General features: G+C 44.1%; 2 protein-coding genes and 1 long non-coding RNA gene across 4 annotated transcripts in view; 1 reads left to right on the top strand and 2 right to left on the bottom strand.

The window, feature by feature from the left end:
- The window catches only part of ADK (adenosine kinase), a 269224-nt gene extending 263090 nt beyond the window's left edge, over positions 1-6134 (bottom strand). The window contains exon 1 of one of the 2 annotated variants that reach the window (XM_052678245.1): positions 5993-6134. In XM_052678245.1, coding sequence (XP_052534205.1) covers positions 5993-6048 — 56 coding nt within the window. In that variant the 5' untranslated portion in view covers positions 6049-6134. The remainder of the gene's footprint in view (positions 1-5992) is intronic. The other variant, XM_052678247.1, reaches the window with a different exon arrangement.
- LOC128078224 (uncharacterized) lies at positions 2079-5610 on the bottom strand. The gene is made up of 2 exons (XR_008205378.1): positions 3362-5610; positions 2079-2373 (listed from the first exon to the last, which is right to left on the bottom strand). It is a non-coding gene; the product is annotated as an uncharacterized LOC128078224 (long non-coding RNA).
- Positions 6135-6396: 262 nt separating the features above from the next.
- AP3M1 (adaptor related protein complex 3 subunit mu 1) lies at positions 6397-22663 on the top strand. The gene is made up of 9 exons (XM_052678244.1): positions 6397-6499; positions 13525-13800; positions 14463-14634; positions 16187-16324; positions 18005-18090; positions 18414-18547; positions 19317-19524; positions 20344-20488; positions 21626-22663. The coding sequence occupies exons 2-9, from the start codon at positions 13528-13530 to the stop codon at positions 21724-21726; spliced, it is 1257 nt and encodes a 418-aa protein (XP_052534204.1). The 5' UTR covers positions 6397-6499; positions 13525-13527; the 3' UTR covers positions 21727-22663.
- Positions 22664-22989: the final 326 nt, after the last annotated feature.

Raw genomic sequence — 22989 nt, 5'->3', positions numbered from 1 at the left:
TGGTAGCAGAGATGCAGTCTGACACATGCAACAGCATCTGACATGGAAACACACATGAAGCAAAAGTGTGTCACTGAATTCCTCCATGTGGAAAATATCGTACCCACTGACATTCACTGACACTTCCTGAACGTTTATGTAGTCACATCCAGTGAGCAAATGGTGGATGTGAGCACAGTGAGGTGGTGTGTGGTGTTTCAGCAGTGGCAACAGAGGGTAACCTTCACTGGTACAGAATTTGACAAGCTCAGTATGCATTGGTAAAAACACATAGTTAATGGTGGCGACTACGCTGAAAAACAGGTGTTTGTAGTTGAGACTGTTCTATTAAATAGTGTTGTTGTGCTCTTCGTATCAGTTGTAGTTTCCATGGAAAAAAATCAGAGGCATTACTTTCAGAGCAATCTACATACATAACAACTGATAGGGTCTAACCGTAATCTCTCCTAACTGCTTCCACGACTATACAGTAAGGAGTAGATCTTTATGGACATATCAATTCCTGGACATGTTATGAACTATGATACCACAGATGATTCCACTCAAATGCTTACTGATTCATCACAGTATGAAATAAAAGTGACCTGTACCCCTACCTGATATAACAGTAGGCAAGCACGTGAGAACTTGTAAAGCAGCACCATACTGAAGTGGTCTGGGAAACTCTGCACTGCATACGTTTGTAACTTGTGCATTCAAACTATACCTTAGCTTTGGACTGCGTTACGTTCCATTTCACAGTATTAGGAACAAAACTGTCCAGATTGGAACGCATAACCAGAAAGTTCTCCATCAATCCTCACATTTTACACAATTATAGAACAAATCTGTCCATGCTTGAGGGACAGAATAATGAGCTTTTACATAATAGCCTCAGCAGACCTTAAAAAAAGTCAGACTTCGCACAAGGTCCACAAACTATCCTTCAGTAAAAGAACTTCAAAGATTTTACATGCATTTTCTGAAAGAAAAAAAATGTTTTGAAAGTATTTCTACAGAGAGAAAGTAGTATTTTACAACAAAATGCAACACATTTTATCTTATATGGATCAACTAGCAAAATATTAAAATATTTTTTCATTTCACAATTCCATAGCACAATCCCACTTCTTTTAGAGCAGCTTCACAGACCGTACAGATGAAAAGCAAAAGGAAATCTATAAACCTAAGCATATTGCTGTCTTCATCACACTGCAGATAGCTACACGCTTTTTCCTTCTCCATTCAAGTCAAACAGCCTAATCCTTTAGTTAAACTGCTTTGTACCTCTGAAAGTACAACAACAAAAAATTACAATATCTTTCACTGGAAATGAAATCCAGAAGTAGCATAAAGCCAGCAAGTTGCTTTATGTTACCACATCCTTCAGGTGCGGCATAACTTTGAGTGCAGTCAAACAACCATCACAGAAATAATTACAGTTCACAATGGAGGAAAAAATATCTCCTTTCCTTCACTTAATTCTGTGAAATACTCAGACATCTCCCCCTCACACAAAAAGTTTATTTATTGTATAAATAACTCTAGGATGCGAACTGAAATGATTTATGAATGGAGTTATGTAGAAACAAAACAAAAATCCTTGAGAAAAAACTAGTGTGCATATTATATCTTCAAGTTCAATTTGCTTTCTTCAATAAGATAAGATTTCCCAACACGTTAACAGCAAATACTAATTAATGACCTTTAGACAGCAACACATTCCCTGCTACCAAAACTGGCTTTGTGAAATACTCATGTACTTTGCCTGTGTAACTACTCAAATTCAATATCACAACCTTGAACTACAAGCAAGAGCTGTGTTTGAAACATTTCCACTTCAAATAGACCTCAGCAACAACAGAGGAAGCCAAGGTCTTGTTCTGCAGAAAGTCCATTTTACTCTATTACAATTGACACTATATTCAATTACTTCTCTATTCATTCAAGTCTCCTTTCCAGATCTCTTCCGTGTCTGTTTAGAAGTAACATTAGTAGATCTGATTAGATGAGTAATTCTACACAAGCTGTTTTATTTGCTGAAAAAAAAAGAACTTGCAAATTAAAAAAAAAAAAAAAAAAAAGACAAAGTCAAAAACTCATTATGAAATAGATACATTTATTTGCCTTGGCTCCTGTCCTACATGTGAACATGCATGTAAGCACTTTTAAGGACAAGACTGGTCCTGCTAACTTCTGTAAAACAATACCCAAGTCAGAGGTGTATGTTTGTGGAGGATATTAGGGTAGTACAGCTGTATTGTCAGAGGGGCTGCAGGTAATGTCTGAGAAGGGAGGAGACGCCTGCCATGCTGGTGGTTCCTGGCACAAATAGCCTTCCCACAGCCTCCTCCTTCCTCAAGCTTCGCTCTTTCTCAATAAAGCGTGAAATTTCTTTAACGGAAAGAATTAAGAATGCAGAAGTGTAGAAACTGTATTCAGTGACGCTGTTTTGATAAATCTTGCATGATTACATCAACAAGGACAGGCATTAATCTAACTAGCAATTTGAGTTATAGATCCAAACAATGGAAACAAGTGCCTCAACTGTTACACCAGCCGCTGCGGGGCATTCCGCTTCTGGGTGTATTCCTACCAGCACAACTTTGACAGTTGACAAAATTAGAGAAGTATGTTGCTAGCATCTTTCAAAAATGTTTGCTTTCTAAAGGTGACTAAGTATCCATGTGGAAAAAAAAGAAGTCTTATGATTTTATTATCTTGGGGGCAAACGCAATAAGGTGTTAAGTCATATCTCTCTTTGTACTGAGAGGCTATCAGGAGCACTGACATAGGGAAAGTTACCTGTGTTTGCAGATGGTGGGCAACTGCAAAGTGAGGAAAGTACAAACAACAAAGACAGAAACTGAAAAGAACAGCAATGGAAAACGTGGTGGAAAAAAAAATAAAGGTAGAGCTGATTAGAAAGAAAAATGGTTTACTAAATCTTAACTGAAAGCTTTGTCACAGCTAATTTAAAATATTCAGTAGCTGCTTTCATTTTTAGAAAGCTAATGAAAGAGCAAGTTAAATTAAAACCTAGCTTATTATGGAAATTAAAAATGCATGTAATTAGCAACATTTTTTACAGTCACCAGTATCAAGCTGTCTAAAATCCAGCAGAATGGTAGTGACAAAGTGACTGCTTTTGAAAACAGCACAGAGTGTTTGATAATCTACTCTGAAAAGCAATTCTGTCTAGTAGTAAGAGAAGAAGAGGAATATTGTACTTTGTACTTGCAGTCAGAATTGTCAAATTCAGTGCTTACGCTGTCTTCATGCAGATCAATTTGTTCCAACAGCCAGCTACATGGTAACTATTCAATCAATACAGCAGCTGCAGAACTGCCAAGGGGCCATCACGTAACAGAGGGCACATTACCTTGGAGGGTTTCACAAGCTGGTTCATTTTTTCTTCTGCAGACATGCACATTTCTACATAGAAATACACACAAAAGCTCAAACAAATCTACAGAGAATGCTCACATTCTTTCACGAGCGTGACATTAACAGAAGTTTGGCTGCAGTTTCCACAGGCCTCCAAGATACAACCAAACCAAATATAAAAGGGCACAAATCCTGTTTAATACTTCTTTATATTAATCCCTCGTGACATTTCTAGTAAGTTGATACCACTGCTCAACAACAAACTGCAGCTTTGCAAGCGCACTTTCTGTTCAAATGGCACAGTTTACACACACAGTGATATTTTACTTTGCACAGCAGAGATGTGGTCTGAAGTCTGAAACACATAACAGGCATTCACGGCCTTGCCTAAATCCTGTTGGTTTTAGTGGGGATTTGCACCGTCAACAAAGACAATACAAAACCTGCCACCCAGCACGATGTCATGTCAGCACGATGCATTACTGTGCTGGGAATGCCACTTTGGGCCTCGAGCTTTGTGTTTTGCTTGTTGGGTGGCAATGCCAACAACCCTCCATTGCCTTCAAAGAATTTCCACTGAACCAGGTCAGCTTGGCCTACGCTCTGAGGGAGCCACTTCTGTTCTACTTTGCCTGAAAGGATGAAAAGGAACTAAAAAGATTCATCTATGAAACCTCCCTGGTACCATTTGAGGACGGAAAATAACAAATTAAAAACATAAGGGAGGAACATTATTGTTGACAAGGTGCTGGCTATATTACGGAGTGAAATTTAACTTTTTAATGCCATTTCTCGATATTAAAACAGTTTTTGCAGTAGAAAGATACACGTTCATATTGTATGGTAGAATGAGTAGGGTGCAAGACCATCCCTGCACAGTTCATTATGCATGGTCTTCTGAAAGAGATTGAAGAGTAAAACATAGATGTCAAGAGCAATCAGTTCTCTTCTAATTCTAATTCTTCACATAACAAATACAAAGCCGTCATCCTCCAAAATTCTCAGTGATGCTCACATACCAGCGTGTGCATTAACAACTCATCCTTATAACAAACACAGTAAGGCAAGGAATCTCTGCCACTCAGCCTGGGACAAGGTCCCACAGCAACATGCTTCAGCACATCCTGCAGCCACATCCAAGGGAGCACAGAGGTCTGCCAGAGCCAGCCCAGTGCCCTTCTCCACCTCACACATCCAATCAGGGCCTACAGCACGCTGACTTGGTTCCATCATCAGCTGTATATGGCATTTTTCTGCCTACGGCACAAGACTGGAGCCTTTGTTGAAATAAACTTCAGTGCAATCAGAGTACGCAAGATTTAACAATGTTATTTTTTACATTTTAACCATTGTGTAGCATACAAAATTATTATTCTTGGTTTTATCGGTTGTTGCAAGAGCATGCCACCATGGCCTCCCATGCCACCGCAAACATCCTTCCCGCTTCTAATTCAGTATCTCAATAACGAGGGGTTTTTTTTGTTTATTTTGCTTTTTATGTTTAAGCATCGAGCTGTTACAGAGCGGTTTCCCCCAATAAGCTTTATAAACAGAAACATACTCAGTTCCAATTCTTTGTCCCTCCTCACTTTAAGGTCACGGAAATGGCTGGTGCTCTTTACTCACAATTTACACTGCTGTATGCCATTTATTTACTTTCAGAGCACAGTTACCTTTTCCCCTTTCCATTACTTGCAGCTGTGCTTGCTAACTATTGTTAGACTTGAAAAGCCACCCTACCGCCAGAAAAGTGCCCTGACTCGGGCAATGTGAGTAGGGTCAGCTCCCTCGGTACGGGTGTCTGCACAGACATGGGTTACGCTCGCTTCAGCTCCCGAGCCCATTGCTTTACGCTATATCTGAGCGGGTCACTAGTTACCGCCGGGGTGATGTTGGCATTTTGGGCCTCCCGTCATTAATCTTCATAACCTGAGCACTTGGAAGGGGATCAGGTATCAGACAATTCTATTCGCGTCCCGATAATCCCGGGAAAATGCACCCGGAATGGCACTGACAAAGCCCCGCCGCAGCTCTCTGATCGCACTCCTTCACTGAGAACCCTTTCATATTTCTGCTATGACATTAAAACCGAACGGGTCGCCTCCGTGCACGCCGTCAGCCAAAGGGGTTTGGTCGGCGCAATCACGGAGCGCTGCCGCCCGTCAGCAAGCACAGCAAGCGGCACCGAAACCTCGTCCCACATTATCTCAAATGGAATACTTCCACAGGATCTCGATGTCCCGACAAATACCTGTCTGTGCGCGGGGACCGCTGGACAACCGGAGTCTCCGTCCGAGGGAGCACAAGCGGAGACAGCCGCGGCCGCGCCGCAGTCCCGGCCCCGCGCTCCTCACGCCGCACCTCGGCGCCCGGCACAGCCGCACCACCCGGCCCGGCCCGGCTCCGCCAGTGGGAGCAGCGCGCGGATCCGCCGCCGTCGGCCGCCCGCGCGGGAACGGAGCGCGACGGAGAGCCGCGAGGGGACCCGATGAGCCGCGGCACGGCGCGCAGCCCGCTGCACGTGCCCGGCCAGGCCCGGCGCCCCGCACGTGTCTCCAACCCAGCGGCAGCCCAGCGCCGCTCCGCGCTCCTCCGTGAGGCGCAGTCCGTAGCCACAGCGCGTTACCTCAGCTGCTTCGGCTCCAGCTTCAGCTTCTTGGCTTGAGGCTCCCCCGCTGCCATCTTCGCGCTGGGCAGCGTGCGGCGCGCTCGGCTCGGCTCGGCTAGGCCCGCCCCGCTTGGCGCGGCACCGCCACCGGGAGGCGGGGAGCGAACGGCCCCGAGGGCGCCTGACGGGACAGCGCCGCGCCGCCTCCGCCCGGCCCCGTCCCGGGGCGACACCGCCCCTCCTGGCCGCGTCCTCCGAGCGCCCGCGAGCGGCTGCCGTCCCCCGCCTGCCCTCGAGGCCGGGAGCCGCCGGCGGGCGGCGCGAGGCCGGCGGTCGCCGCGGAGCCGCGGAGGGAACGGGGCGGTGGAGGCCGGGGCGGGCCGCCGCCGCGCCCGTTATTCGCCGCTCGGAGCAGGCAGCGACCCGGCCGCCCGCGCCTCCGCCGGGGGGCGGCCCCGCGCGCCGCCGGGCCTCGCCGCCATCTTGGCCGCTGCCCCGGGAGCGGGACGCGCCGCGCCGGGGGAGGTACGTGTGGCCGGGCCGGGTCGGCAGCGGGGCGCGGGCGGGCGGCGTGGGTCGTGCTCGAGGGAAGCGGGGCCGGGCCGGCGGCTCCTTGCGGCCGGGTGAGCCACTGTGCCCGCTCCGCACGGAGCCGGGCGGTGGCGCGGGGCGGGCGAGGGCCTGAGAGGCGTCAGCACGGGCTGAGGGAGCGGCCCGCGGGGCTGTGTGCAGCGCGGGAGGAGCGCGGAGTGTGCGGGAACTCGTTCCGCTTTCTGTGCCTTCTTTCGGGAAGCGCCTGCATCAGCAAGCGCTCCGCAGATCTCCCTGTGCGCGTGTCTGACAGCCGGGTGCGGGCTGCGGCTTCTTTGGTTTTGTTTCAGCGCTAACGTACTTTGAAGCAGCCATGCGCTTAGTGTCCTGTCGTCGTGCTGAGCGATGCGTGCAGGTTCGAATTGTACGTGGCTTCTTACGGTAAAGCAAAAGAGAAATAAGCAAATGCACAAAAACTGTGCCTGAGTGGTGTATCCCTGTAAATGCATAAGGTTTGAGCCCTCATACTGCGAGGGCCATCTAACTCAAAGCAAACAAACAAACAAAAAGCTCTGGGAGAAAATGGGACAAGAAGGGCCTTTCCTGCCCTTGTCGCATAACTGAAAATTCTTCACAGACAGCAAATCAAACATTAAGACCCCTCCACATCCTGCAGTGTTGATTTGCTGTCCTTCTCCAGAAATGATGTTTCCTTTTGTGCAAAGCAATTACATACCAATTCATTCTCAGTTACTCTTTCAAACAAAGCTCTCCTTGCAAGCAATTCTGCATTGAGTGATCTTAAACAGAAATCTTGTCATGGGAATTTCTGAAAGAGAAATGGAGTTCTTGAGGCAGAAAGATCTGAACAGTAGTGACAAGTAGCAGCTGTAAGCTGTACATGGTAAGTGAGAGGAAACCAGGTTAAATCTTTCTGCAGTGTAGAGTTCCTTATTTACTTCTCAACTGACTTAGCTCTTCCAGAATTAAAGAGTGTGGCTCTGTTTTTTTCTCATCGAAGAAGGTGGTGATGTCCTTCTTTCTGCACTTTGTGCTCTGGGCTGGTTGGCAGGGCGCACGCGTTAGCAAGAGCCATCATTTGTTTGCAGCAGGTTCCAGCAGTACCTGCAGGCTCTGTGTCCCAGCAGCGCGCAGTGCTGTGCATGTCCTTCAGTGAACATCGGTTGTCTCTTAAAATCTTGCCTAGGAGAAGAGTGCTAGGAAGCTGTAGCACCATCACTCCTGCCAGAGCTACGGGGAGCTGGGGAGAAAGGCAGAAAATATCCTAAGATCTGTCAATCTGAGCTGAACTCCTTTTGGTCAGTTTGGTCCTTTCTATCTCTTTATTCAGTGCTGCTTTCAGAGAGTTGAATTCTTAAATGGCCCATTAGTTGTCATGAATCCACCGATTTGCTTGTAAATTGTATTGGAAATGCTCCACTTCCATGTGAAAAATGTAGTTCTAATAATTCATTTCTATTTTTTTTTTTTTTTTTTTTTTTTGAGCAATTCTATTGGATTTTGGCTTTTACAGTGAAACTTTCCATTCTTGCATATCCCAGAGGGAACTGCAGTTAAGCAATATCGAACACTGATTGATTATTCAGCATCTAAAATTGTTTTGTTGGCAAGAGATGGAGCAATCTTGCCAGCACTTACATGACTTATTCTAAATTAAACAGAGGCACCATGCAAATATTTTATGGGAGAGCTGATCAGTCTGCAGATGAAATGTTATACAGATTATTTTGTAGGCTGTGATTTTATCTGTATAACCACAGAGGAAGTTGAAAGGCTGTAATGGATACCAAACCCTGATTTAGGACAGCTTCAGAGTATTCTCAGAGGACCACTTCCTTTCACAAACTGTTCTGGAAAGTTACTAACAATGTTTTAAATGAAAGTGAAGGTAAATATGTGTACACTGAAAAATTGGGAAGTGAAGCATTTAGTCTTTAATAGGGATGATTTGGCTCATAGAGTATTTATCTGAGTGGTTGTTACGCAGACATCAGCACTTGATGCTGTTAGTTACAGTTGATTTGGTTCTGGGAGCTTTGCCTGTTACAGATAGACTGGGCAGTTCCTAAGAAGGGCTGTGAATACATTTTTACCCTAATGTAGGGATGCTTTAAGCTGTGGGCATCTTGTAAACAAGAAAGATTAACGACAACTTCTGCAGCAGCAGTAACATACATTAATGATGATAGGAGCCTTCCAGAAATCCCCCAAATGACATATTTTGGTGATTTCTGAGACTCACAACTGCTAACATTGTATCAGGATTAGCCCAGCAAGCTGTGTGTTCAAATGCATCACCCTGACTGTCTTGGAAATGTCACTGAAGTGTTTGATAGAACTTCTCTTCGTTAGTTTACCATTTTAAGAGCCAGTGAGTCTGTGAAGGTTGTCCACTTAAGGCACATCCTGAACGTATTGGAAAAAGCTAGCAGAGCTGCCCGCAGGGTGGTCATGACAAAAACGTGAACTTCAAAATAGAAATGGAGCCACCTATCTGAGCTTATTTGTTTCTCCACATTTCTCTGAGCATTTGATTACTTTCCATGCTTTTAATGGCTTATCACAAGAAGTCTGTTTCTACCAACCCACAGCAGATGCTCAGCCAGCCCACTGCCACTGACCCTGTGGCCTTCTGAGCAGCCCAGCCAGGTGCAGGAGCGTGGGTCTGAGCACACTGCTCACATCCCACATGGAGCCCTGTGAAGAATGCTTTGAAGGGCATTGCAGAGGTCAGTGATAAATTCCTCACTCCTGGCTTTCAGAGCTTTGACTGTAACTCAGCTAAGTGTTAGGGAAAAGCAGCTGGCAGCAGTATTTTTGTAGTAGTCACATTTTAGGGTATTTAGTTGTAACTAAGGACACGCTTGTGCAATCACTTTGCTCCCATGGCCAGTCTCACCAGTGAGCTCTGCTTTTGTCTTGTGAGCCCAGATGTTTCTCAGCCAAGAGATGGAAAAAAAAAAAGTGAAATAGCAAAATCCAGACTTAGTCAAAAGATACAGGGATGGAAATAGCATGTTTGAAGATGCCCAAGTTAAAATATTTAGCTGTTCTTTGAGGACTTCAGTTCCTGTGGAAGTGGAAATGACTGTCTAGAGCCACAGGGAATTTTGTATGTCTGAGCTCCTAACAAGGGTGGGAAGTTGACAAGAACAAACCACTGGGCTGCTTGTTGCTGCAGTACCTGTACAATCCCCTGGAGTCAAGCAGTATCTAAGGCAGTGAGCCTATTAAAAATGATCTTGAGTGGCTCACTTTGAGCTGAAGATGCAAATAATCCACAAAATCCTTCAGACTGCTTCTTAGGTCAGCCTAAAAGCAGAAAGATGGGAGACGTGTCCTGTTGAAATGTTCCTAGAAGGACATCTTTAGTATTTTGCATAGAGCATTCGTGTGCTGCCCTCTCAAAATGGCGTTTGCACACACTCTCCTGGTTCTCAGGTGGTGGTGGTGTGCTTTGGCTGCTGTCTTTTAAACTGGTGGCTTTTTTGATTCAAGATCTTTACCCTTAGAATGTCCCAGCTCTTCATGTGCTCTGCTGCTGAGCTGCTACTTACCTGACCTGTTGGCGTGCAGAATCTTAAAGTTACCAGAGGAATTTCTTACAGTCAGCATTTTTCACCTTTTCTTCTTTGCAAATCTAAAATTCTGGTGAGATAGAAGAAGAAAGTAAAGTAATGAGAAAACCTCATTGTGTGCATATCTTAAATGAAATCTGCCACACAAAAAAAGATTGTTTGGGAAATCTTTGGTACTGGGAGCACTGTAAGTAATTCCTGTTAAATATTAGCTCCCATAAGATATTTTTGTAGTAACACCACTTCTATGACATCCAGCATCAGCTCTATCCTTACCCGGCTGTTGCCAGCAGTTTGACAGCACGTGGGATAAATGAAATGTCTCTGGTCCTGCACTGCTGTAAGGGCTTTGTTGTGCTCAGCACTGACAGAGGGAAGCATCTGAACAGAGCTGCTCACTGCAGATGGGACTGCCTCGTGCCATGGCTGCTGGGACCTACAGGCAGGAGACACGAGCTGTAAGGATACAGCTGCCGTTTTCCCAGAGCACTTTGAATTATTTTTCTTATTCACGTGCTGCTCTACTGCTAAAACCTGCAAAGGAAGAAAGAAGCATGTGAGGGGAATGAAGGGAACTTCTGCTAGAAGCAAAATAATTGTGTGTCATGGGAAATCCTGCAAAAATGGTTGAAGATAGGGAATGCAGTTAGGTAGGACTTGACTGCTCAGTTTGCTGTTCCCGTTCTCCTCAGGGACATGCATACTTAGGAACACAGTTGGTGCATGAGCATGAGTAAGTAGGGGCAAGTCCAGCACTGCCACCCCTTCAGGCTGTGCAGGCCCCCTCTCAACTGTGTATGATGACATGGTGTTGTGCTGTAGGTGGAATGCATTGCAAAAGCCCCAGCCTTGCTAACAGAGGCTGGATGCGGGACCAGCATAGAGCAGCGTGGCTGTATGTAAGTAACCAGTGTTGGCATGCTGCACAGCTGTGCTAGCTCAAACAACAGAGTCACAAATACAGCAGCTTATGCTCAGTAGAATTGCTATGAAGCTGTACAGCAGGAGCACTGCTGGGGCTTAGAACCGCTGTGTAATGCAGTTCTGATATACTGTCAGCATCGGGTGCAGCAGCCATCACCCAGCACAGCTCTTCTGCTGTGGGCCCTGGGCAGCAGGTCCTGCATGTGCTGAAACTGCTCTAACAGCTTAGTATGCAGTGCCTAGGAGTTAGGGCCTGGAGCTGTTAACATCAGTGCTATGGTGTCCACATTAAAATGTGCAGAGAACTATTCTAAGCCTTGCAGCTGATCATATGTTTGGGCCACCTTGGTGTGGAACAATACTGACATTCAGTGGTTGATTATACTCAGTGCTGCTCTATGGCCCTCCAGGAGATTTTAGAGGGTTTTAGCACTCAGCACTGGCTAAAATCAGAACATGCTTAGTTAAACTGGATTTGAACAACTGTACTGAGGTTCCTTAATAAGAATGCTGTTCTCACAGTGTTAAAGTTGTCTGATTTTTTTTTTAACTAACTCAGAGATTGATTTGGTTCAAGGATGGGTATCATAGAAGCATGCTGTAACATGATGGAAAGTGCAGCAATAGCAGCAGAGCAGCAAGGTGCTAGGCTACAGCAAGTGAGGACTTGCTCAAACACTACAGCTGTGGGCACAGAAATAAAGAAAAAAAAGCTGCTTACCTTCAAAAGACCACAGGCATGCAGAGACCTCCAGAGAAATCCCCTTACCTTCACTGCCAACCCTTACATGAGGTCTGTAAGGGGTCAATCCTGGCTCCACCCCTTCCAGTCACTCAGGAGCATTGCATGCACCTGAGCTCCCCTGGGTTGGCCCTGCCTTCCACCAGGTGCTCAGTCGCTGCTTCAGGCCATGATTCAGCATTTCCGCTGCACGTGCAATAGTGTCAATTTGTAGCTTTATTTTCTTTCTCACTCTTAAGCAAACTGGCCATTAACAATTCCAAAATAACTTCCCCTTATGTGCCACATTGGCTTCATTGGCTCTTTTTGTCCACATATTGACCATGGGTCTTTTCATGCCTATCACTAAGGACAGCATGCTTTGGTTGGGAATTGGCAGAGCCTTGGCAAGGTCCCAGTGAGCACAAAGACCTGCTGTCATGGCAGAGCCACAAATGTTCCGATATCAGTATTTGGAAGGCAGCAGGAATGAGGAACCACTGGCAGCTTCTTCAGCTACAGAATGAGTTTATGCATGATGTAAATGCCAGGTTAACTTCAGCTTGAGGACACTATGCTTGGCTTAAAAGGTGTTTGTTTTCTAAGCCCACTTTTAAACTCAGACTTGCTTTTGTCAAAGTACGGCTGTGCTGCAGGTCAGCCAAAGCATTGCAGCTGCCTGTTGGAAAGGCTGAGCAGCTAAGCTGAAGTCCAATAGCGTTTGGCTCTTCTGCAGATGTGGAGAAAAGAGTCAATTCACTTAATTTGAATCAGCAACTTAATTCACTTACTATCTCACTGAATGTTGAGAAATGCACTGGGAATGGCCCTGGAGATGTTCAAGGCCAGACTGGATGGGGCCCTGGGCAGCCTGGTCTGGTATTAAATGTGGAGGTTGGTGGCCCTGCCTGTGTCAGGGGGGTTGGAGATTCATGATCCTTGAGGTCCCTTCCAACCCTGTGATTCTGTGATTCTGTAATTGCTTTTTAGAAAAAGATAAGCTGCTTTTCCTGTGAATAAAGTGAAGGATCAGTGGCTGGGGTATGTTATTTGTAAATCTGGAAAGATCCAAGAAAAAAATTACATTCAGTAACTGCAGCTAATACTCCCCTTGATTCATGAGTGAGTTGGTTTTCAATTATAAAGCTATTTTAGAAGCTTTTCTTCCATGTGTATCGAGCACATCTGAGGCACTTCTATTAGGTGGGGCAAACATATGCTTTTGTGTTGTTCGAAGAACTCCAGTCCTTTATCCAAGTGCAGCAAAAGACTGAGCAGCTAGCAAATAAAAAACACTTCCCTAGTTCAGTAGCTGAAAGCTGACAAGGTAATAAGATTTCTCCATAAGATACCACAATGCTCAATTACACATGTAAATGTAATGCAAAATCCTCTGCTACAAGAAAAAGTGGAAAATCGTACAGTTATCCTGGTATGTTGCCGTGCTGGCTGAGGAGAGTCAGCGTTTCTTCAAGAAATACATTGCAAATGCCAAATAGAGATGGGAGTAGAAAGTAAGGGTACTGACTTCTTGCTTACACTGTGATGTATTTTGGCACCTTAAGGCACCATTAATTGTTTTGTGGCAGAGCCTTCCTTTCAATAAAGAAAATGTAATTTAAAAAAAAAAGAGCAGCTAAGCAGTATCTTTTCCTTAAACTCACAGTGCATGTTAGTAAACAATAACCATAATAAGGAAGGGAATGTGGGAGAAGATACAGTGTCAATCGTCCCATCCTTTTGCTTATTTTAACTTCTTTGAATGTTTCCAACAGAAAATGATCCACAGCCTGTTTCTTATAAACTGTTCTGGTGATATATTCCTGGAGAAGCACTGGAAGAGCGTTGTGAGCCAGTCTGTGTGTGATTATTTCTTCGAAGCTCAGGAGAAAGCAGTCGATGTCGAGAACGTGCCTCCTGTCATCTCCACACCACATCACTACCTCATCAGCATCTATCGCGATAAAATCTTCTTTGTGTCTGTCATACAGACAGAAGTGCCACCGCTCTTCGTAATTGAATTTCTGCACCGAGTAGCAGATACTTTTCAGGTCTGTCGCCGTTAATATTAAAACTGAAATAATTACAAAGGAATTCTGGTATAAACTTCTTCTGTAGAAAGGCAATAAATCATCCTGTCCATGACTTTTCCCTTTGCAGTTTAAGTGCTTGTACAAAAGAAAAGGAGGATTATTTTGTGTATTCATTTGACTTACAGATACCAGCACATGAGCACTAAAACCCAAATTCCAGCTTGTTTTTTTTCTGCAAGCTTTGAGTACTTTTCCAGTTACGTAAATAAACTAGAATGATCATGCAGTCATGGAGAAGTCAGTGCAAGCCATGAGATGTGACTTGGGAGTCAGTTTGCAGCCTGATTGACAGATGCTGTAAATAAAGGAACCTCTGGTGAAGAGTGAGCACTGCTGAAAGATAGCTTCTATATTCTGCATTGGTGTTCTAACCGAAAATATGTTTCATGTTCACAAGTGGAAGAACCCTTGGGAGATGTATACATAGAAAATCAGCTTACATAATTTCACTGTTAGCTCTAGATGCTACGTGTCCTTAATGATGCAGTCAAAGAATAGAAGTAGTGTGTCAGTTTAAGCACTAAAGTTCTTTGAGATACTAGAGAGTAAGCAAAAAGAAAATTACAGAGCATTTTAACAGGAATAAAAATCCTCCCTCTTTTAATCTCTGGTTTGTTTAGGATTACTTCGGCGAATGTTCTGAGACTGCGATTAAGGACAATGTGGTCATTGTGTACGAGCTGCTGGAAGAAATGTTAGACAACGGCTTTCCACTGGCAACAGAATCCAACATACTGAAGGAGCTGATCAAGCCTCCCACAATTCTGCGTTCCGTTGTCAACTCCATCACAGGTATGAAACTAAATAATTTCCAGAGGTAACTGCTGAAAAACAAAGCCCCATCGCACCTCATGGCTGCAGAGTCTTGTATCGGCATGAATCTGGAAGGTGAGGCCACAGTTATTAGAGGTTGGTTGAATAAAAGCAATTCCTTCTTTATGTGCCATTTATGTATGGCCCCTTTGGTATTCCCAGAATGGCACTGCCTGATCCAGCCCCAGCTGCTGGAGTCCCTCGGCAACAGCCATTCCCAGCTGGGACAGCACATACTGGAAACAGGTGCTCCGGGAGAGGCACAGAGCTAGCCCAAGCCTTGAATAACTGAAGGGCACTGGAGAAGGTTTTGTACTATAAGAAATTCCTCTACAGAGCTGTTTAACAGATATCTAATAAATCTTTGGTGCCTGGGGACAGACTGCACGAAGAGAAGCAAATAGCCTGTCCTCAGCCTCGCCCTGCCACCGTCAGCATCCATCAAGCTAAGTGCTGGTTTCAGGCTGTTGTAAATGCAGACATCTCACTCTGACAGAGCCACGTGTCTGTCAGCTGAGCTGGTGGAATCTGCTGGGCTGACAAGCGGGTGCAGGGGAGGTGAGCTGTGGAGTGTCACCCTGGGCCAGAGACACGTGAGATGGTTGCCTGTATGTTGTGCTGGAGACGGGCAGTAGGTGGGCTGTAAGGCCGCAAAGGCAGTGCTCAGGGCAGCTGGCTTGGGGGTAGACAGCACAAGTGGTTTAATGTTTTTTATAAAGTCTCATTAGGTTTATATTTTACTGTTTTTATTTTGCGTTGATTTTTAAATGATGGTACTGGTTACTTTATAACCAAATTGCTCGGGTCGCCCTTTTCTCCCACTGAGCAGCAGTAGGAGATGGGAGCTGAGGGTAACAGCAAGGCAGGCAGGGGCAGAGGCCTCCCTGATGAGGTGGCAGGAATGTGAGAAACAACAAGGTGGGGTCAGATGTGAGCAGGAGATAATGCGGCCCACTGCAGCTCAGTGATGACTGGGCAGGTCAAGCCAAAAAGTCAAGAGCAGGACAGGGTTTGGGTTGATGTGGTGCGTGGTCAGGCCTAGACGTGGCAGTCACGTCACTGCTGGCTAGCTTAGGAGGGCACCAAAAGCAAGAACCTTGGTGTAACAAATGCAAGGGGTGGGAGCCCTCCTTAAATCTTCTTTCAGGTCTTTCTTTGTAAGAGCTCTTACCATGAAATAGGTCCCAAAGGCAGCCTGCTAGCACTGCAGGAAGACAAGGAAAACGTGCTGTAATATCTTCAGCTGCAGTGATGAAATCCTCTGGGGGATGTAGGCCCACATCTCCTCCTACTCCAACATGCAGCTGACTAGAGCTTTGTATTTTGCTGTGCAAAGTATAAAATCTGAAAGCTGTAATAAGGCTGGATACATCCTTAAAGTTCATTCACGTCACCCAACAAATGAAATTGCAGTGGTTGGGGTTTAGTTTGCAGTTCTAGGGGTCAAATCCTGTTTTGTTTCTTGATTGCAGCTGTTACAACATTCCTCTTGTAATTAATCACTGATGTTGAGTTCCCTTCCATTCTTAAGGCAGCAGTAATGTGGGTGACACCCTTCCCACTGGACAGCTGTCCAACATTCCTTGGCGCAGAGCGGGCGTAAAATACACAAACAATGAAGCCTACTTTGATGTCATTGAAGAAATTGATGCGATTATAGACAAATCAGGTAAGATGCCTTGCAAACTCCTTGGTTTTTGTTTGTTGAATGTGTCTACAGTTAGACACTGATTTTAGGGAGAATACAGTGCAGCTGGCTTTTTTGCATCCATGTTTTTTATGCATGGATCCGTGTCTAAACTAGAAGCATACAACCATGTTCAAATAACGTGCCCAAGTATATCCTTCAGTTTATGGCAATATGCTCTAAGATGCTTTAAGAGCACACTGTACGTCTACAATAAATATTCAGTAATTAGATATTTTCTGGTTGCACGTTGATTCTTTTGAGATACAAATGAAAAAAAATTCTTAAAAGTTTTAAATGTGATGGCAAAATTATCTCACGTTGTGCTTACCCATAATCTATCCCATTGCTTATAAGCCCTCAAGTGAACAAGACAAAATACATCATCAGCTTTCCTCTGAGTCAAAACTTGTTGCAGAATTCCTGCACAGAATTGCTTTTCTTGGAAAAACATAAGGAAGCACAATAATACTCCTTTCTATTTTTTTAACATATGTGGAAAGTGTTTCCGTATGCCACTTTGACAAACACTCTGGCACCAGTTGTACTGGATGGTCATAAATACCTGTTGTGCAGCTCTTATTCCTGCTGTTCTGACACTAAAAGAGAGTGGCAGTCACACTCAGGGCACCATAAGGGCTCTGTTGCTCTCCTGGCTCAATGGGATTCCTAAGAGTGGTGCGAGGGCCTTTCCTGAGGAGTTATAATCAGGACTCTTTTTATTTCTGTATATATTCCAAGCCCAATCAGCATCCACGAGACTCTTTGAATTTCCTGCTGGGGCTCCACTGCTGCAGCCATAGCCACTTTTTTCTGCTGCGATCCCTGAGGGACTTGCCATGCAGAGTCTTTTTTCCTAACCTTCACTAAGGACTAAGAAGTAGGCAAGGTGGCTCCCCAAGAATAAGGACGTTATCCTGTTTGATAGTGGTTTGGTTAATTGTTTCATCGGAAACAGGATCCCTTCTTTTCAGTTATTAACCCCCAGGTTCTCCTCCCTCTTGACAAGATGAGCCATAATTTCTACTTACCTTCTAAAAGAACCTCTGCTTGTAGGTCTAAGTAGTCCAGAGCTCTGCTGATAACTTTTTGTCCTTCTAGAGCATTTAAGGAATTTTTTTTTTCTGGGTAAGGTACTTAGTAGTTTCATTTTCATGTTTTCTTTTGGCTAAATATTTAACATATATAATATCTATTTAACATCATGACAGACACGTACTGTCTTGTGTGAAGGAGGAAAGCCAAGGATGATGACATCCTGTGCTTTATTGTGCTTAGATATTTACTGTTTTCATGTGCATCAGCTTCCCTGCACGTCTCCACGACTTGTCACTTTGCTGTAGACAGGGGTGGAAGAAAGGAAGATTTGGAGTTTGCATATTCTGAAAATCTTATCTGCACATTGCTCGCTACAGTGCAAGCACATGCAGGACGAGTTCTGCCTAACAGCTTGCACTGGTGCTCAGGCACACGCCGTTTGCACTGGTTCACGCATTTTAGCAAGCTGCCCTGACCACAGGTAACTGGAATGACCTTCCCTGTCTGCGCCGGCATGGTCCTGAGTGCTGTGCAAATGCCACCTGTGCCCTCTAGCTGCACTTCACATTTGTCAGGCCCTTGATGGTATGTTAAGTGCAGTGTCTTTCTTTTTTTCTCCCACAGGTTCCACAGTCTTTGCAGAAATCCAAGGTGTTATTGATTCGTGTATTAAGCTCTCAGGAATGCCAGATCTTTCTCTTTCTTTCATGGTAAATTCAGTACTGCATTTGGCAATTTTAATTGCTTGGGATATTTTTCTTTCATGAACAGAGTTAGTGTAACAGCACAACAACTACTTCACCCGTTTCACACAAAAATTACGTATCGAGTTTTGTGTTATAGCTTAAAAATTGCTGAATTGTTCAGTAGTTAGAATAGCCTTTGTGACCAGAACACACTCAGGGGAACTGCTGCAGTAGCGGCTAGGAATGCCGCTTCGAGTCCAGGGAACAGGAACTGTGTAGAGTTCAGGAGGTGCTTCAAACCCTGCTCTTCTATGACATTCTGCTCATCCCTCTGCCACTACTTACAGAACCCCAGGCTGCTGGATGACGTCAGCTTCCATCCGTGTATTCGATTCAAACGCTGGGAGTCTGAAAGAGTGCTGTCGTTTATTCCTCCAGATGGGAATTTCAGACTGATCTCCTACCGTGTCAGCTCACAGAAGTACGTTTTGCTTTCAGGGTGCTCATTCTGTAGGTACACTGTCTACTGCTTTCCATCTGAGTAGCTGCAGATTCCTTCTTGTTAAAAGAGGAATTTACACTGTTGCCAAAAAGCACGTTCCCAGGTTTTGGCTAATCTGGAGCCCTGTGCCCCTGCAAGAAGAAAGCAGTGTTTCAGCTGAGCTCAGCAGTCACTTCAGTGGGATAAACCATATGCAGGACTAATTCAGGGCTAGTCTTGGTAATCAGTGTTGCTGCTAGATGCTTGGCTGATAAGATTCTTTATAGATAGAGGTCTCTGCTATTCATTAATATATTTTTTTTTAAATCAAAGTAGTCTAACTTGCAAGTACCTGCAACCTAAATCTGATTTGACTGGCACCTGTTGTGAGAATTGGCTTAGTGAGATTCCTTAAAAAATACTAATAACTAAAAAAACTAAAAATAAATAAAAATACTAAAATAAATAAAAATAAATAAAATAAAAAAAAACTAAAAATAAATAAATAAATAACTAAAAAAAAAAAAAAAAAAGGAAGGATAGAGATTAAGACAAGTAATTTAGAAGAAAATCAGCTTTCCATTCTCCACTAATAAAAATGGCTTCAGCAATGATGCTGAAATGCTGGAAATCACTTCCCACTTTTGAAAGAAACTGGTTCTAAGTTAAATACCCAGCAGAAACATAGGAAGTATTTATGAGAAAGTTCTTTGTTTCCCCTGGCAGAGAAGCAAACAGAATGCATTCAACTGCTGTCTTCTCTTTTCAGCTTGGTGGCAATTCCTGTGTACGTGAAGCATTTGATCAGTTTTAAGGAGAACAGTTCTTCGGGAAGATTTGATGTTACCATTGGACCAAAACAGAATATGGGGAAAACAGTAGAAGGAGTTGTCATGACAGTTCACATGCCAAAAGCAGTACTTAATATGAACCTCACTGCTACACAAGGCAGCTATACATTTGATCCAGTTACTAAGGTAAGTCCTAAGGTTTTATATGTATTTATCTTAGAAGACATAAGAGCAATCCTACATAATGCATAGTGCTGGAAACAGTGCTGTTCCACACGTGGCAGAAAAAACTTTCCTTCCAACATATTTAATAATTCAGATCTTCTCTTTAAAATTCCCTTTTTCAGTCTTAGAGATGTACCAGTTACGATTTCTGGTTGTATTAGTCTCCTTTGCTTCCCTTTCAGTTTTCCTAGTCTTTTTCTTTATTACAACAATACATTGCTGGTGGTTTCAGATACGGTATATTCTCCAGTCTGTGCCCTTTAAAACATACTTTGAGAAGCTGGAGAAAATGCAGTAGACTTGAAAACAGGGAGTCAGAAAAACAGGCAGCAAGAGATCAGAAAAAAGTCTTCCCAAAGATCTGCTTTTTTAAGACAACAGGGAGGAAAACAACGGATCTGAAACACCAGTTTGTTTGTCTTGCCTCTCAGCTGGGGTAAGACATCAATTTCCTTACGCTCCTGAGGCTTTTTAGTCCCTAGAAGCAGTTCTCCAGGCCTTCTGCCGGCTCCACAGCCTGCTCTGAGCTTTCTGCTGCCCTTGAAAAATCTCAATTGGCATTTGGTTTGAATTGTAAATGAAAGTTCTCAAAGAAACATTTTGCTTTAGAAAGAACAGACCTGATACTTTTAAAACAAAACCAGCAGTATGCCAGCTCCCAGCCGCTGGGGTAATTCTACCAGGCTACTTCAGTACCCAGCCTGCGAGCTAAAAGCTTCACCTTGGCTTCATAGGTGGTACCCACAAGGTCTGTTGCCACTGTTCTCTCTTACCTGACAGGTGTTAACATGGGATGTTGGCAAAATTACCCCTCAAAAGCTGCCAAATCTGAAGGGAATAGTGAACCTGCAATCTGGAGCCCCTAAGCCTGAAGAGAATCCAAGTTTAAATATCCAGTTTAAGATACAACAGCTTGCAATTTCAGGTGAGTAGATGGGTGTTACGGGAAACTGATGGATAATTAGCAGCAGGATTAGGGGTAGGAAACTGAATTGTGAGCAAATAGTGATTCGTTGGCTTTGCTCAAGCAGGACTCAAATACACATAGGGATGTAGATTTTTCTTTGCTGACTTGTGTTAAAAGCAAATTTCTCCTTTTAGTGAAGGGACAGTGACTGAGAATGCTGCTCTTGACTTGCACCACTAAAGCCTTCTCGTGGTCAAACAACTTTTATTGATTTCAAATAAATAACATCCTCCTTTTACCTTCCGGAGCTGGTTAGTTTTTTGTCTCCAAAACAATTTGTGACTAAAATCAAAACAAAATCTATATGGTAAAGGCTAAAGTACAGTTAAATCAACCACTGCCTCATTCTGCCAACACTTAAATCAAGCAAGTTGCTCAGCTGTAGAATGCTTCTGTGAGCAAGTGGTGCAGAATTGGGACCTCACAGAGCAGTTGGTTGGAAGGATGGCTGAAGCCAGCAGGTGAGAATTGGTACCAGTATCCAGGTGGGTTACCAGGCTGCGGTTTTTTTTGCCTTCCAGACTCTTGGAGTTAATAAGAATTAGCCCTTGGGTGAGAAAAGTATCCTGTGCTCTGCTCTTAAGTTCACCATCCACTAGCTTAAATGTAACAAAGCACGTGGCCGGATGCCAAAGGCAGATGTGTGGGAAAGTAGGAGCCACGCTGAAACTGTTAGCTGTTAGGTAACAAATAGCTTCTGTTGTTCCTTAATTATTCTAAGAGAGTACTGAGGTTGTAATTAAGAGTGAAAACAATTCTACAATTTGTCCTTTGCTTCATTAACGTTATTAGGAACAAAAGTTCAGTGTGCACACGCATTGGAAGGTACACTTGTGTTCAGTAGCTTCTAAGGAGGTATTGGCTCACTGAGTCCAAAAGACAGTTGTTACCCTCTCAGGGGAGCCCTGCCTGGACAACAAGAGTGTTCCCAGCTGCTGTCTCAAACTGCATGAACTTGTGAAAGCGGTAGGAAGAAAACTCATCTGCTAATGGATCCTAACTTAAGGCAGAGAGAAAGGACTGCTTAACAGACCAGCAACATTTCTAGTATTTTGCTTTTAAACTTCATACTTTTTCATTTCTGTCTTTTACCAGGACTGAAAGTAAATCGCCTGGACATGTATGGAGAAAAATACAAGCCTTTTAAAGGTGTCAAATACATTACAAAAGCAGGAAAATTTCAAGTCAGGACATGAGAAGATGGTCAACTTCTAAGAGGAAATTCCCCTTAAACATTAAAAATGACTGCTTAGTGACTTATGTTGCTAGTAGGTGCCAATTAATTAATAGATACTGATTAGTTTGGGATCAAAGCAATTGTGCACTGCAGCTCTTAAAATGAAAGCGTAGCTTAGTTTCTCCTATTATGGCTTTAAAATGAGGTACCTTTTTTCTAATACACCTTCACTTTTTTTTAACTGACTTGTCGTGCTGGTGAATCGTTTGGTCCAGGTGAGCCACAAAACGTCTCAAACACTACACTGCCAAATACCAAAGCCCAGAGGCCAAGCACATTAGGAAGGCCAGACAGGCCATTGGGGAAGTGGTGTGGTGGCACATTCTGCTGCTGTAGCTGCCTGCAGAGAAAGCTGGGCTTTTCTCACAGCCAGCTGCCAGTTGGCATTTCACAATGCATCATGCAGTCCCTTCAGAAACAGAGCAGAAACGCAAGGGGCAGGGGTCCCATAGGGGCCTGGGACAGAGCAAATGTCACTCCTAAGAAAGAGCTTCTGATGAAGACACAATGTTTTCCTTGCTGTTTACAAGAAATCGCCTTTCTTGAGAAGCGTTTGCCTTAATCAGCTTTCATTTGTGCCATCTGCAGATGAGCTGGTAAAAATAACATTCTGCATTAAATTGGGGAGGTGTTGCTGCTTCAGTAATCCACTTTCTTTCCATTTTATCTCACCATCGTCATTTTTTTTAAGAATACAGTTGCAGAGAGTAAGATCTATTTTTTATGTGAGACCTTTGCTTTGGTTTTGATGTTCCACTTTGTTTTGAGTGGATGCCACCAGATTCGTGCCGTGTGTGTATTGGAGTGTAGCTTTTTAGATAGCACAATACAAGTGTCAAGTATATTTAATGGTTGTGTGCTTTAATGTTATGAAATAAAGGGAACTCTGCTGCAAATACGTTTTCTCTTGTGAAGTGATCACTACTGTAAGCTGCTCGTGATGCTTTCAGGTGCGACTCCTGATGTACAGTTCCATGGTAACCAACTGCCAGGCCTTCGCTGAATTTGATCAGGTGTTCAGAGAGCATTCATGATCATGGCAGGTAAAAGAGGGGGTTTTTTGTTTAAGTGGAGAATCACAGAAATGCTGCAGTCCTGCTGCTGCAGTCAGAACGGAGATGATGCAAAACTGACATTCTGTGGCCCACAGTTCAAAGCATGCATTTGGTCAGTACATAATTCTGACACTTGACTGTGATACTGGGAAATCTGTTTCCTTTGC

The sequence above is a fragment of the Tympanuchus pallidicinctus genome, unplaced genomic scaffold (assembly GCF_026119805.1).
Source record: "Tympanuchus pallidicinctus isolate F22 unplaced genomic scaffold, pur_lepc_1.0 scaffold16, whole genome shotgun sequence".
Classification (NCBI taxonomy): domain Eukaryota; kingdom Metazoa; phylum Chordata; class Aves; order Galliformes; family Phasianidae; genus Tympanuchus; species Tympanuchus pallidicinctus.
This window is presented reverse-complemented; position numbering and strand designations above follow the sequence as displayed.

Bases quoted from the DNA above. Each gene is read 5' to 3' on its own strand.
- AP3M1 (XM_052678244.1), top strand. From the start codon at position 13,528: ATGATCCACAGCCTGTTTCTTATAAACTGTTCTGGTGATATATTCCTG. The intron at 16,325-18,004 runs GTAAGATGCCTT...TTTCTCCCACAG, and splicing joins TGCGATTATAGACAAATCAG to GTTCCACAGTCTTTGCAGAA. The intron at 18,548-19,316 runs GTACGTTTTGCT...TTCTCTTTTCAG, and splicing joins TACCGTGTCAGCTCACAGAA to CTTGGTGGCAATTCCTGTGT.